The sequence below is a fragment of the Cinclus cinclus genome, chromosome 9 (assembly GCF_963662255.1).
Source record: "Cinclus cinclus chromosome 9, bCinCin1.1, whole genome shotgun sequence".
Classification (NCBI taxonomy): Eukaryota; Metazoa; Chordata; class Aves; order Passeriformes; family Cinclidae; genus Cinclus; species Cinclus cinclus.
The window spans coordinates 8,929,091-8,944,209 of record NC_085054.1 but is presented as its reverse complement, the minus strand read 5'-3'; the positions used below and the strand labels follow the sequence as shown (position 1 = coordinate 8,944,209).

The 15,119-nt window shown below is 39.9% G+C and overlaps 1 protein-coding gene and 1 long non-coding RNA gene across 11 annotated transcripts in view; one reads left to right on the top strand and one right to left on the bottom strand.

Annotated features, from left to right (window-relative positions):
* The window catches only part of ITGA6 (integrin subunit alpha 6), a 42,123-nt gene extending 34,300 nt beyond the window's left edge, over positions 1-7,823 (top strand). For 2 of the 6 annotated variants that reach the window (XM_062498703.1, XM_062498702.1), the window contains 6 exons: positions 299-472; positions 1,417-1,515; positions 1,873-1,983; positions 2,068-2,166; positions 2,493-2,618; positions 5,801-7,823. In XM_062498703.1, the coding sequence (XP_062354687.1) occupies positions 299-472; positions 1,417-1,515; positions 1,873-1,983; positions 2,068-2,166; positions 2,493-2,618; positions 5,801-5,959 (768 nt within the window). In that variant the 3' untranslated portion in view covers positions 5,960-7,823. Of the gene's footprint in view, positions 1-298; positions 473-1,416; positions 1,516-1,872; positions 1,984-2,067; positions 2,167-2,492; positions 2,619-4,102; positions 5,711-5,800 lie in introns of those variants that run through there. The other 4 variants (XM_062498705.1, XM_062498706.1, XM_062498707.1 and 1 more) reach the window with 4 other exon arrangements.
* LOC134047490 (uncharacterized) overlaps positions 1-15,082 on the bottom strand; it is a 35,107-nt gene extending 20,025 nt beyond the window's left edge. For all 5 annotated transcript variants that reach the window (XR_009933448.1, XR_009933449.1, XR_009933447.1 and 2 more), the window contains exons 1-3: positions 14,949-15,082; positions 9,048-9,118; positions 5,705-5,852 (exon numbers count right to left, since the gene is read on the bottom strand). This is a non-coding gene — a long non-coding RNA (uncharacterized LOC134047490). The remainder of the gene's footprint in view (positions 1-5,704; positions 5,853-9,047; positions 9,119-14,948) is intronic.
* Between the last annotated feature and the right edge of the window lie 37 nt (positions 15,083-15,119).

Here is a 15,119-nt window from a genome sequence, read left to right as displayed (position 1 = left end):
ACACAACTGACTGATGGGTTAACTTTAAATTGGAGTTGTCGTTTCACATGAAGATTAATTTCTAAAACCAACAACTAAAAGTTCATGTTAGGGAATTCTAATCCTTCTATGCATTTCCTTGCTCTCCAGGTATGCTAGTTTTAGTATATGCTTTGTCTTTCTACTATTTTGACTACCTTTCATCTGACCTAAATTTCTTGTTAGCTGCGTGCTTAAAACTTGTCCAAGTCATTAATGGTTTCAGGAAGAAAATTCCTCTAAAATTATTTCACAGTTTAAAGAACGTTTGTTTTAACAGGTGACTAACTTGGGCAGACCACTGAAAGCATTTGGTACTGCTTCCCTGGACATCCAGTGGCCAAAAGAAATTAGTAGTGGCAAATGGCTGCTTTATTTGATGAAAATAGACTCCAAAGGCTTGGAAAAAGTCTCCTGTCAACCTGAGAATGAAATCAACAGTTTGCATCTTGGGGTATGTTACTCTGTCTTCTGTTCATGGATTGGTACAGCATGAAAGCACCCCACAGCAAGAGCAAGGCACGAGAGCTTGCCTCTAGGAGTTACCTTTCATCTTAAGCAGCTCACAAGCACAATACATGAGCGATGTATCAGTGAATGAGCCTGTCAGGAGACCTGATAACAGCTAGTGAGGCTGGTATGCTGAAGGATAGATGCTGTGCCACAATGACTGTTTTTGCCATGGGCACTGCTGTCATAGGCTCTTACACAGGATGAAACATCTGACTGTTCTAACAAATTTCATCAGTACTACTGAAAGCTGCTCAGTAATGAAAGCATCTCAGTTCTTACTCAAAAACCATTAAGTAGCTAAATATCTTCCCAGCCTGGGGGGATCCCATGTACTTTTTTCAAGACAAGAAATATAATACAAGGTGATTTTCATAGCCCAGGATTGTGCCTATCTAGCAAAATCTTTGTCCTAAAACTTGAACTGCAATTTTTTGTTCATATAATCTTAAATTCATATGGGAGGAGTTTTTATTTTCCACCATTAAAACTACACGCACATAAAACTGCTTTTGTCAGATCATTATTAATTAATATAATTTGCATTGAGTGTAATTAGTATACAGTTAAAAAACATGCATCTACTGATCTTAGCACATTCTTACTCTTTTAGAAAACTACTGTAATAGTCTTTAAACAAAAAAACAGAAATAGCATTGAAATCTTTATAGAGCTAAACCCCCCCTTGCCCTATTAAAGAAAATAGTCTGTTGGCCTTTCTTTATGTAATCTCAAATTTTCTTCTTAGCAATAAATGTAGATAAGTAGGGATATATAATGCTGTCAGACATGAGCTGATTTTGAAAGAAAACACTGAGCTCTAGTTTATGAATGAAAAGATCCTTGTAATATACTGCTTTTTAGTCTTTTACTTCTGTTTCTTTTTAGGAATCCCATAACTCAAGAAGGAAGCGTGAAGTTGCAGAGAAGCAGATTACAGATAGCCAGGCATTTTCTTTATTCTCAGAAAGAAAATACAAGACCTTGGTAAGGATATTGCATCATCTATATTCTTGTCAGATACCTCCTTCTGCAGTCAAAAGAGGGCTTTTCTGAGTTTGGCAGAGTGAAAAAAATTTTCTGTTTTCCTTCTTTTTATCTTGTATCCAAATATCAGTGCTTTTAAAAATTTTAGATTATCTACTGTGAGAAAGAACTAGGAAAGAGTATCTACATAGCTGCTTACATTAAAATAAGCCAGTAACAGCATCTTCATTGCATTTTCCCACTGCTGTCAGTACAAGCAGATAGTGGTTCTTGCATGGAGGTATGGTGCATATAATTCAGTTTTTAATGTTGGGGTGAGATTTTAACAAATTTACATGTAGAAATCTGTAATTGCAGAGCTGCAATGTGAATGCACACTGTGTGGACATAAAGTGTCCCCTGAAGGGTTTAGACAGCAAGGCATCTATTGTGCTGCGTTCCAGACTGTGGAACAGTACCTTCTTAGAGGTAAGGCCTCTTACCTGCCCTTTTTGAAAGGTCAGAGTTCTCTCCTGTTCTGTGTCTAATAATTAATGTTCTATTTTGGAACAGGAATACTCAAAAATGAACTACCTTGACATTCTTGTTAAGGCTTCTATCAATGTTCCTGTTGCAGCTAAGAAAGTTAAACTCACAAATGAAGTTGCTCAGGTAGGTTCAGTGTTTAATGCTAAACACGTGTTATGGTTGTGATTGTTCCAGCTTATCTCCAAAGACCAGGTATGAAACAAATTTAAAACAAAACCAGCGGAAATTTTAACTTTTTTACTGAGCTTTGACTTGCTGATAATTTTTACCATTTAATGGGGTTGAAAAAATTAATTACCATATTGAAATTATACCAGTGGGAACGTTTTCTTCCAAAGCATTTTGTAGAAGACATCTTGTTAGAGATAAGACTATAGAAATTGCAGCTTTCTAATTAAACATGTACCTTCTAAAATTTTCCTTCTACCAACACATTTTCTGTCCCATAGGTGCGTGTTACTGTATTTCCTGAAAAAACAGTGGCCGTCTATACAGGAGTTCCGTGGTGGATCATTGCAGTGGCTGTCCTTGCTGGAATACTCATGCTTGCACTCTTGGTATTCTTACTATGGAAGGTAAGCTTTTATTCTTCTGGTTATTTTTTATTTTCTACTCTCTGAGAAGATGGCAAACTAATTAAGTAAATGGTGATGTACTGGAACTCAAAATAGGGCAAAACTGCACAAATTATATATTATCAGTTTCTCAGTGTTGCAGCACTTGGAATGCAAGTGGTTGTGCGGGCAGACTTGTTACGCAATTTTTCTGTTTTCACATCCTCAAAAGGAAGTATTTTGAGCTCCAGATGAGACTTGACACAAAGGTTCTCAGAGGCCATCGTTTGATACAGATGAGTACAGCTTTTGGAGGTGTAAAACTTCATGTGAGCTATTTATAAATGTTTTAGTAGGGCTCTGTTCTCATCATATCAGAAATACCATTAAACTGATAGTAGATGAAAATAACCAAAAGCGCAGTCTTAATTACATAACCAAGTGTGCTGGTGAATTTCTTACTGCTTTTTTTATCTTAGAAACCTTAAAGGAATAAATAAAGAGGTATAATTAATGATTTACTATTTGCAAAAGAAAAAAATCAAGTACATTTTTTCTAACAACCTTTGTAAAAATGCCAATTATTTGTGGTTCCAGGTATAACAGAACAGTCCTTTTTATTCTTAGTTTTTACAGGTGTAGGCAGTTAGCTTAACCCAAAAAAACCCATTTGCTGTTATGGGACAGCAGAAGTTATTAAGGAAGAGGAGGTGAAGAATATCCAGCTGTCACTTTTTTTCCAGTGAAACTGCAGCAATTAGCTTTGAGGAGGTATTTGCTGCATGTTACTTCCCATAGGATAGTTCTGCTTTCCTTCTTTTCTAAAAAATGCCCAGCTGCTCCTGCAAATATTTCTGATGAATGAATATTGACTGGGTGGGTTGTTAGATTCTATCTACTAGTGTTTTACTGTGCATGAAAATACAAACATTTTTCACATGCGCACACAGTGAAAAATGCTGTTTTTGATGACAGACAATGCTATTCTATGAAGGACAAACATTGTGCTGGAAAGACACATCATTGGTATAAGACAAAAGCTTGTATTGAAGGAATCAAAGCAGTAACTGGTTTTGTTCTACAACCTCTGGTTTTGTCTGTCCCATGTATTGGTCCATAAACAGGTTTCTGTAGAGGCTTTTCTGCTCTTCACAGCCACCTCCCATTGCTGTGGACTTACTCTATTGTAGCTTTTCATAAAAAAAAACCAAAACAGATTCTCTGCATCAAAATGCCTCTAAAATAATATTCTCAGGTTACTCTGTTAATAATTCAGGTTATTTTATTCTGTTACTGTATAGATCAAGTTAGCCCAAGAAGTTCTCAGATCTAGAAACAGCAGAGTGCTTGAGTTGAGATGATTTCTTTATTTTTATTTATTTATTTATTTTTTAAAAAAATTTTTATTTTGGCCTGGGAAGGCAGTTGACAAAGTTAAGTCAGTTTTAATAGGTTTGACTTCTTCCAGTCCACAAAGATTGACTAAATACCTTGCTTCCTTGTAGTGTGGTTTCTTCAAGAGAAATAAGAAAGATCATTACGATGCCACATATCACAAGGCTGAGATCCATGCTCAGCCATCTGATAAAGAGAGGCTTACTTCTGATGCATAGTACTGATCTACTTCTGTAATTGGTAACATGATATTTTTTAATTTCTAGCTGTGGCACATGCTATGGTTGCAGTGGCTAACTGTGAAGCTTTTTCTGCATAAGTTCTATTAACTTTTGGATTTTAAGCTATCATACTTGCTTGCTCCTTCTATTGATAGATTTTCAGCTTTTGGTGCATGTGAACACACAGAGGTTTACCCTGGTCTAAAATGCCTTTTTTTTTTTTTTAAACATGGTGGTCTGTTGCAATGGGTATTTTTTTTTTTTAATTCGTGCTTTAACATTTCAAGTAAGTCTTTGGCTTGCAAGATGAGAATCAACACTGTAGAGTTAATATGTAAAGGTAAGCCTACACAAGCAATACATAAATTTGCTTTACTAACCTTTAGTGCATGCTGAAAGGTACATGTTGCTTACATCAGAGAAGGGTTTTCATAATGAGAATTTATCACTGTGGAAACATCTATTTTACTTGAGTTCTAAGGTACATTTCTCTAGGAACACATTTTGCTGAAGTTACAAGATGCATGATGATTTATGCTTTCAGCAACTTTTATTCCACTTAAGATATTACATGCATGTGCATTGTATCCATAAGTGTGCTTGGGGTCAGGGGATGGGGAAGAATTCTTTATGAATTATTTCATAACAGTGTTTAATGAAACTATGAGAAGGCTAAAGATTTGGTTTTTGCTCACTGTAACTTTTTAAAAATTCAGTTCCATCTAAGTTCTAATATAAAAAAAACAAACCTCCAAACCATTGGCCATACAGAACCAAAAAATCCAGCACCCTAAATACTATGAACAAAACCTTGCCCACTTTAACATGTTCTTACCTCCAGCAGTATCTGATGACAGCTGGATGGCACAATGACTCTTAACCTGAATCCTGATCCATAAGGATGATCAGTGATCCATAAGGATGTAAAATGGAGTGTGTACCAATCGTTACCGTTGTAATATTGTGACCATAGCTCCCTTTTGTTTTAGAAATCAGTTTTAGTCCTTCCTCAGTATTCAAAATCACTTTCTACAGCCGCTTTGAATTAAAAATTGCAGGGCACCACTAAACTGTTACAGATTTCATCCAGAGCGACTTCCCATGGCACACTAGCTCCAGTGACTGGAGTGGAAATGATGCTTTGAAAACCAACTCCCTTAGGGTAACTTTTCTTGAATGTTCTGGAAATCTTTCTGTAGGTTCTTAAGGGTAAATCATGTCACCATACAGGAAGACACTGAAGTACATACCTACCTTTGATTCAGGAGAAGCAGCTTTCCTGTGTGTAGCAGTAAATGTCCTCATTAGATGAATGAACAGCTTTGTACTGGAGGGAGTCTTTTTAAGGTATTTGATTACCATGGATAGTCAGAGCATGCCTGTTTGTCTTTAACTGCTGCTGAACAGCTAATGCAGACCTCTTGGCTCACAGTTTTACAGCTAAATATACTAGATTTTTGGCCTACGTACTTCTGTTTTCGATTTTCTTACCTGCATATTTGTGTGAAGGAAGAATTTACTGCCTCTACAGCTGTAGGACTGTGGCAGTACCTTAGACCTGAAGTGTTCTTTTCCTTCTCTGCGCAGTGCGGGTTCTTCCGGCGTTCCAGGTACGAAGACAATGTCCCCCGCTATCACGCTGTAAGAATTCCAAAAGAGGAGCGACAGATAAGAGATGGGAAAAACCAAGACCCTGAGACAAAGCAGTGGTTCACCAAATGGAATGAAAATGAAAGTTATTCTTAGGCAAAAATGTTATTTATCCACAAAGTTCAGCGAGAGGTTAAGGTTTTCATTCATGGAATACTGGTGGAGTTAGACCTGTGAACACTACGGACATTCACCATTTGATGGTAGATACTACTACTTATACTGAGGCTTTTATTTGCACAGTTAAAATGGGCTTCAACAGACTTTATTTGCCTTATTTAATTTCCACACTGCGTCTTCATCCCCCTTAAATCTAACCCACACTTTAGAAAATACTATGCTGATTTGAGGTCTTTTCTGCAAAATAAGCAAAACCACTACAGTGGTTTTTGTTCCTATCTTCCTAGTTATTTAAGAAATGCATGATTAAGGTCAAGATGAGTTCTCCATTGTTCCCTCAGTGCACAGTGCTTTATAAACACACAGTGGCCTTATCACACTTGGTTCAGGTATAACTGAAGACCTGCAAGTCTGCTTTAGTCATAACCTTTGCTTGCTGCAGTAGTTAGGGGTTAACAAAAAACATCATCATAAATTACATGTGCAATGGGTCAAGTTCCTTGATTTTGGGTTCCTTTTTTTTTTTCTTTTTAAGATCAGACTGTGTGATTCTTGCTCACAACAAATATACACAGGTTTTTTTTTTTAAGAGAGGCTTGAATATTAGATGTACTTTCTGTATATACATATTTTAGTCATTTTTGTATTTATTTTTATTATAAATCATTGTCTTTGACTAACTGGTAGGCCAAAGAGTACTGAATTTTTAAATCCACTGTTCTTGTTTTTGTGTTTCTGTTTTTGAACTTCAAATTATGAGACCTGAGGCTTTCGCTGCATTTTAATAAACCACTGAAGATGCCAGTACTTCCTAAAATGTAAATGTTAATGCAAATGATGTGTATGGGTGCTTTCTTTTCTTGATGCTTGTAACATCAGGTCCTTTAACATGATTTGTATATTACTGTGGACTGTTAAACAGTTTGGACACCAGGCTGAAGTAGTGGTTTAGATATCATTTTATACTCACTGCAAGAAAGTGAAAAGTCTTTTGGAAACCTCTTTGTAGCTTCATAAGGACTTCCTGGTTGGCAAAAGGCATTGACTACTGCAGCTGTTGTCTAGCACTTGAAGGAGGCTATAGATGCCTTACTTACACCTTAACTGTCAGGATCTGAGCTGATCCATGTTGAGACTACTGAATCATCCTGAATACCTGAATTGTTGATAAAAGTAGAACCGTGTTGTCAGTAATCTGGTTATTGTAGCATAACTGAGAAAATGATTTAAAGAGTTTACTTTTTTACCCATATTCTAAAGCCTTGTTACTACTTAAGAATGAAGATTTAGCTCACAGTTGTGTATTCCATTTAAAACAAAATTCTGCTCAAAAAGCATGCATGATAATTGCTTGTAATATGAACTATGCAAAAACCTCTTGGTACTTTTCCCCTCCTACGGTAAAAACCTGCTAGGAGGGCAGTTGTCAAGTATCTTATTTTTACTGCTAACTTTGAATGTGCCTTCTTGGAAGGTGTGGTCACCTAAAAAGTTACCTTTAGTGTTAAGAAAAATGAGTCTATTAAACTAGATAATCTCAGTATGTTACAACCCTGACTTATGAATGCTTATATATTAATTCAGACATTACCAAATTTTTGAGCTTCTAGAATCCTAGCTTATTTGCTTAAAGGCTCAGCACCATCAGAAGCCAGGCTAATCAGGGGCTAAGAAGCTTGAGAAATACCCCTGAATATAAAATCAGATTGTGGCCCTCATCTAAGAACATGAATGTCTTAGCAGTGTTAAAGTTCTTGAAAAATAAGTCATGTCACTGGTATATTTTTTTCTCAAACTTTTGTTATACCAGTTAAAAATGCTAAATCATTCCATGATTACAAATTACCTGTGGATATTTGTATAGAAGTGTGAAATAAACTTTTTTTAATCAAAGATGATCGTGGTAGTAGTGATTTTCATCATACTTAACTGAGGTGGCCACAGCTAAGTCCCCAAGAAGAACAGGCTGTCAGGGGCAGGCTTTAACAAGTTCTCTCTCAGCACTGCTGTAGCTCTCTCTGCCCTGCTCCATGCTCAGGGCAGATAAGGAACAGCAGGAGATAAGGCACAATCTCTCTCTCACAGGCTCTCTGCTGCTCACTGCTGTTGCCAGCACTGGTAAGAGTCAGAGCACAAGGTGGCAGTTCCCACCTGGGCACAGCTCCCCTCTCCTCGCTCCATGCTTGCACTCTTGCTGCCCTGGAGCCCTTCCATGCAAGCAACCTCCTACAAGTTTTCCTCAACAGTGCCTGACACCTATTTGAGTAAGGTGTGGAGATGGGTACATCCCCCAAAATTGGTCAAGGACTTTGCATACCTATTTGTACTTAGTAGTGGAAATGTGATATCGACAATCAGTTAACACAATTGCAGGGTAGTCTTGAGTCCTCCAAAAAAGCCCTATAGAAAAGCCAAAATTATGCAGGGGAAAAAAAGCCCACCAAACCCAACAGACAAAATGTAGCTCTACCTCTTAAGGTGTCAGCCCTCACTGGATGCTTTGTTCATTGTTGCTAAAAGGCCTTTTGATGCAACAAACCCTGAAGATGAATGTTAGCTGGACATGCTAGGCCACTCTGTGTTGTTAAGGCCAAGAAGCTTCCAGAACTAGACCCAGAAAATGCTGCTAGCTCCTTCAGAGCATCTCAAAGCTAAGAACTCATCCTGCTCTTATTAAACAATTGCTCTCCTTTACATGATGGCCACAAACATCTGTCTACAAGAAGACAAAATATCAAGTGGCAGGACAGTTAAGTAGCTGATCGTAGTAAGATTTGTACAAATCTATTATATTTGGCTTTCTATGTATGCTCAAATATACCATACACATACTAGTACTAGATTGAGTAGATACAATCTATACAGTGGTACAGCACTATATTAGTGCATGTGTACAGAATGTGTATGCATATATGTGAGATATAAAAATGTTTGCTATATATAGTGTGTGGTTTATATCTATACAAAAATATACACTCTTGTATAGTCCAAGGCACAGAAATAGAATGTTGGTAAACTGTAATAGTTTCCCATATGTTTATATTTTGCAGCACAGCAGACATACCTTATATAGGTTTCAATTTAAGGAACCACCACAGCTCAGTTTCAGTAGCCACCTGTCCATAAGAGTTACATCTGGAAAAAGAGAGGAAACAGGGTCCTCAGCTGGACACAAATCAGGAAGCAGCATGTGAGGTAAAAGAAAACTTCTTAAAGGGGCACTGAACCACCAATCCCCATAAAGCAACCTTGTTGCAATGCTGATCATCATGGCTGCAGCGTGTCTGGACTGCACAGAACCAGAGAGCTGCTTACCTTCAACAGCAGCAGTAACTTCCAGCACCCAGGAGCCAAGTGTGTCAGCAGTTGGTCTGCAGAGGCCAGGAGACCAAGCTGTGACAAACAACCCAGCAACTGCAGCTGGTGCTGAGGCAGCAGAGGCCTGTGGACATGCTGGGACTGGCTTCAGCTGCCTCGCCAGACAGCACGGCTGTGTGGCACAAGAAGAGTGGGAGCAGTCTATCTCCCTATAGGGATTGTGTAATCAGTTGCTTCAGTTTTTTATCCCAGTCATCTGATACCTTTCAATTTCTGTATTTCCAGGCCCCAGAGTCATAATTCCTACTATACACCTTTTACAGGCTCATAAACCTTGCTGAGTCCTAACCTTGTGAGCCTTGTGAAAAAAACGCAACAAAACTCCTTATCCCAAAACACTGCTGCTGTAATGGGCCTTAAACCCCAGCTAAGGTGTGACATTGCCACTATGAAGGGGTTGGGGACCTGCAGTCTTCATTTTTCATACTGCAAGAAAGACCCCTTTCTTCCTTTTCTAGCTCTGCAAAATAGTTGTTCACAAGCAGCACCTTTTCATGGCCTCAAATATCCCAGAAAACACAGAGAACAGATTTTTGCAAGAGGAGGTATCCTTGCTGCTGCAGACCAAGATAAACCCCCCTCATCACTGATAAACAACGCTCACCTGGACAGTATTTTATCCCTCAATCCCAGTGTTTTGGGGGATAGGGACAGAGAAGTCAACTACTTTTGCTAGGAATATATGAAATAATGCAACTGGTATGTTGACTAAAAGAGATGTTTGCAGGATACTGCTTGGTTTCTTGACGTGGAGGGGTCCAAGAGCACCCCAGCCCAGAGCTGAGAAGTGCAGCAGTGCCAGCCTGCTTATAAGGCACTCCGACCAATTCCAGCTTAGCAAGGAGGAGCAGTAAGGAAACAGCCACCCTGGACCTGACCACAGATCCTCCTGGACCACCATCCCACCTCTGACTGCTGCTTAGAGTTGTCCACAAAATACTTTGCTGTTCCTGTTCCCCAAAAAGGTTAATGCTTAACTTCAGTAGCTGTGTAGGATATTTTTCCTGTATCCAAAAGACATCCGTAGAATCCTGAGTATCTCAGACTGGAAGACACCCATAAGGGTCATAGGTCCTCACAGGACTATCTAAAAGTAAACTGTGTCTAAGAGCATGCACTGATAATAACAGAATTTCTCCAGATGACTCCTGATCTTGAATCACAAAGCTGCACGTGGGAAAAATTCACGAATTCCACAGTTTAATTATATTCTGGATAAAACTAAACCCATCTGTTGTTAAATCTGCCTTATTTTGATAACTCCTATAGAAACATCTCCACATTTTTGACTACAGTTTTATCTATTTTTATTTCTATCTCTACAAAAAAGAGACCAAAGCGAGATAAACCAGTGTAACCCTAAGAATTTTTCTAGCATAGCAAAAGGTCAATTTACCAAGAAAAACCTAAGAATCAAGACAAACCTAAGAACAACAAATAATTTGTGCAGGTTAAGTGCACAAGCTGAAAAGAGACATGGCTAGATGGGCCAGGTGACTGTGCAGGCATTGCAGCCAAGCGTATAAACCACCGAAAGAAAGGAATATTTGAAGGATATTCACACCTCACAACTTAAGATTTTTCCTTAATCTGAGATGCACCTACTTTGGAGGACCTTAAAGGAAAAAAGCATTGGTACATGCAGCACCCAAAAACTGACTTACAGTGTTACCTTAACAAATGAGAAAGTCTTTCTATGTAACACCCTGCAATATTAAAATTTTAAAAACAATTAAACTGAAGTTCAACTAAACATTGTGTTTTCAGTTCTTTTGAAGTCTGAATTGTTCTGTCCCATTTAAATTATTGATCCAGATTATTCTATTGATCTAGAATTTCAACAACATCAATAAGCATGAATATGAGTAGGAAAAATGCAAAATAACAAAAATAATACATTTCTCCTTTTTGGTTTGCTAAGAATTACAGAAATTAGTATATTAGAGCTCTGGCCAGTGTCACACTGCATCACATCAGAGCAAGCCCCTAGAAAATCATCAATGAGAGAAACAAGTTTTAGGGGAGAAAGAGCATTTAAAATTTTCTCCAATATTCTAACAGAACATGTTTACATGGATCAGTAACTGATCAATCGTTTACACAAGACAAGGAAAACACCATTAGGTAAATAGAGAGGTTCTTCTCTGAACACAGCATTTAAAGAATTATCCACCATTCTTTTATTCAGTTACTTCTGTGACTGCTCATCCTGCACAATTTTTCCTGAGAAAAGTGCTCACTGTTTACATGACTGTGTATGGTCTCTAGCTTACAATGCACAATGATTTATTTAACCTCTGGCAGTCTTTGCCACATCTTGTGGCTGGGGACTGCTGTCCAAAGATAACTCTAGGCAGAAGGCCAGGTTTTAAGGCACGTCTGTAAAGTTGAAACACAAAACAACAAAACAGTAATATATACATCTAAAAGATGAAGCCAATCCAGAGCCATCATAAGAAATTGCAACTGCTTTAAACAAGTGCTGGCTCACAGCTGAGAGACCATCATAAAATAGTTTTAAGCACAGCAATTCTCAAGTACAAGTTCCAAACTATTACGAACTTGAGCAGCATGAGCTACTCCTTGGTGGTCCTGGAGTGGCCTACAAGCAGCAAAAAGCAAAACCTGCCAACAAGCTGTATTTGTAGAAGTCTTGCAGAGACAGACAAGCTGTCTGTTTGCCAGTTAGCCACCATTCCCTGGCCAGAGCAGAACAAGCCATTCAGTTTTCAGATAAAGATGAAGGTACCATTGAATTACAAACCAGATGAAAAAAGCAAGCTAATCCTGATTCATTCTCACATACTATTGGTGCAGTTACTGCTCAGAAACTGCATCTGGATGCTGACTGGATCAAACATTTTCTGTATTTCAATGCAACATTAAAAAGAAGTAAGACAACCTTAAATGGGGGCAGTCCAACAAAGCACTAAATGGATTAATGTGATTGCTGTATCAAAACTGCTCTAGTGGATGCCACAGGATAGCCACCCCCACTGTCATGTCATAGACAAGTCACAGGTACAAGGTTCGTTAAGAGGAAATCAAACAATATTGAAAAGTTTAATTTAAATAAATTTAATAAATTTATGGGGTGAATACAAGTATCCACAATTAAAAAAAAAGCAAATGAATGCAGGGCATAATACACTGTCAATATTGTTGTTTTCTCTTTCCAGGAATGCCACTGGGAATGATGCCAGCTCACTTCCACTGGAGATCAGGTTAGCCATCAAACAATTCCTTATCCTTCTCACAGGAGCAACCATTGCCAACATGAACCAAATTTGATTCACAAATCAACAAGCTGGAGACCCTCATTTATTATCTTTATTTTAATCAATATGGTAACTCTAGTACGTTGCACACTATATATATTTCTTCACTGTGGGTACAATCTACTGTTAACAGTAATTGTAAGGGAAGGTCATAAGGGCACCTTGGCCAGTGAAACACAAAAGGTAAATTGAGATAATGCTTCTTATTGAACAGTATTTCAGTATGGTGTAGTGTGGAGAATCACTTGATGGATGGCACTGTTGAAGAGGCCTTCCTGATATATATTACTAACATTTAACAAAGCCATAATAATCAGGTAACCAAAAATTTCCCTCCAATTACAACTGGAACATAGCATTAACCTGTTTGTAAGCAGAGAAGCACGAGGTGACCACACTGTCACTCTGTGGAGCACCATGAACTGACTTCAGACATGGGGGAATTGTGATGGTGCATTCCCTCCCAGACCTCCTCAGGTCTGCTCTGTAATTTCAGGAGTTACCTCCCTCAGCTGCAGTACAAATGAAATGACACCACTGTTACTGGACTTCTTTCCCCCCAAAATTTCCAGTAGTTACAAACTTGGTTTATGGTTAGGATGGAAACGTATTTTTGACTAAAGCCAAGCATCTCCTGACTCAATAAAGAGCAGTAGCATGAGAGGCCCTTTGAACTCTCCCACACCCCAGCAGGCTGTGACCAGCACCTCTCCAGGTGGGACACCACCCAGAGCTCAGGAGCCCTCAAGCCTGCCATACTGGAAAGACCATGCCCCTACAGCCCTCAAGGAGCAAATCTTGCCTGTTGAGAAATGTAAATTGATTTGATGTATTCCACTGAACTCAAGGGGAACTTTTCACAGTAACTTTGTACACAGGTATAGAGGTACCCACCTCTGGCCTTTGTGTGAATTATGGCTTATGTAGAACTAAGAGAGTGAACCTTGCCTTCAAACTCTGCAAGGGCACGAGGTTAAACTCATACCAAATATTAAATTATTAAAGAAGGCATGCTTACCAAAACAGGTAGGAATTATTGAAAAATACATATGATTTGAAAGTAGCTAAGTTCTTGCTTGACATAAGTAGCTAGAATTGTTATAGCAAGCTGAGCTATAGGGCTATGTTGCATAAGTCAAAGATACATCACAATGAAACCTGGAACTAACAGCCTAAACATTACTAAGAGTTAGAACAGACAAAACTTTAAGTATTACTGAAAAATTAATAGCTGGAGCAACCACATTATAACATGGACCACAGAACTGACTGAAATTACCACAGAAACAGACTTAAGAGGATATGAAGATGATCCCGTGGCAAATGCTTGGTAACAAAACAGCAAAGCAATCAAAGACAAGAAGGGCCCAGACTCTTATATAGCTGTTGATTGCAGAGTTAAGACTAATAATAATTGCCCAGGAATTTCTTTGTCTGGGGGTCCCTCTTTTAAGGCACCTAGCTCAAGCTACCAGGTATCAACAATTATCTGTACCAGCAGGTCTATCTGATGGAGATGAGAGCACCTAGTGCAAAAAATAGTCTTTAACATCTGTACTGCAGTAAGTTTATCAGAAATGCTAATAATCACTCAAACAGCCTTTTCCTGTTAGCATTCTAGATATTTCTACCAGAGCAGGACAATAAACCATTCAATACACAGTTTGATACCTCACATGTTGCATTTTAACAGGCAGGAAGGTGATTCACTGTGACACACGGTCCAAGTGCTTTTCTACCAATACAGACACCACAATCAGTAACTGCTGACCGATCAAGAGTGCATCTCTAAAGGCAGAAGCCCTATTCTTCCTCTGCGATTTGTGCTTGTTTGATTATCATTTTTGTGGTAACTGAAAGAAACCCCAGCCCAGGCCGGAGCAGGGCAGGCACAGGTGCGACAGCCAGAAGACACACAGCTGTTTAAGCCCGGCCGATGGCCCTGGGTGACGCTCTGCCCTGCCGCCAGCTGTACGGAAAACGCCGGCGCTTCTGTGAGTTTCTACAGTTTCCTGTTCCAGCGGGTCATCCAGGCCGGGAGCCGAGTCCCGCCGCCCGCCGCGGCCCCATCTCAGGGCGAGCCCCGGGTGCGCTGAGCCCGCCCGGCCGAGCCCCCGGGCACTCAATGCCAGGCCACAGCCGCTGGTGCAGGGGCACCTCTCGGCCTCGCCGCGGCCCCAGCGGTCCCGGTCCCGGCCCCCGCACCCACAGCCCCTCCGGCTCCCTCACGGCTCCCCGCCCGTGGGCAGGACGCGCCCGTAGCCCTTCGCCGGGCGGGCGGCGGCACCGGCACCCGTAACGCCGCATACCTGTCCGCGGCCGGGCTCCTCCACGAAGCGAGCGTCGCCTTTTCCCGTCGGGCCCTCAAGGCGCAGGGGCAGCGGAGCGTCCGTCTCGGGCGCAGCCGGGCAGGTCCGCTCAGAGCCGCCCTCTCCTCCGCGCCGCTGCGGGGCTGGGCCGGGCGGAGACACCCACCCCCC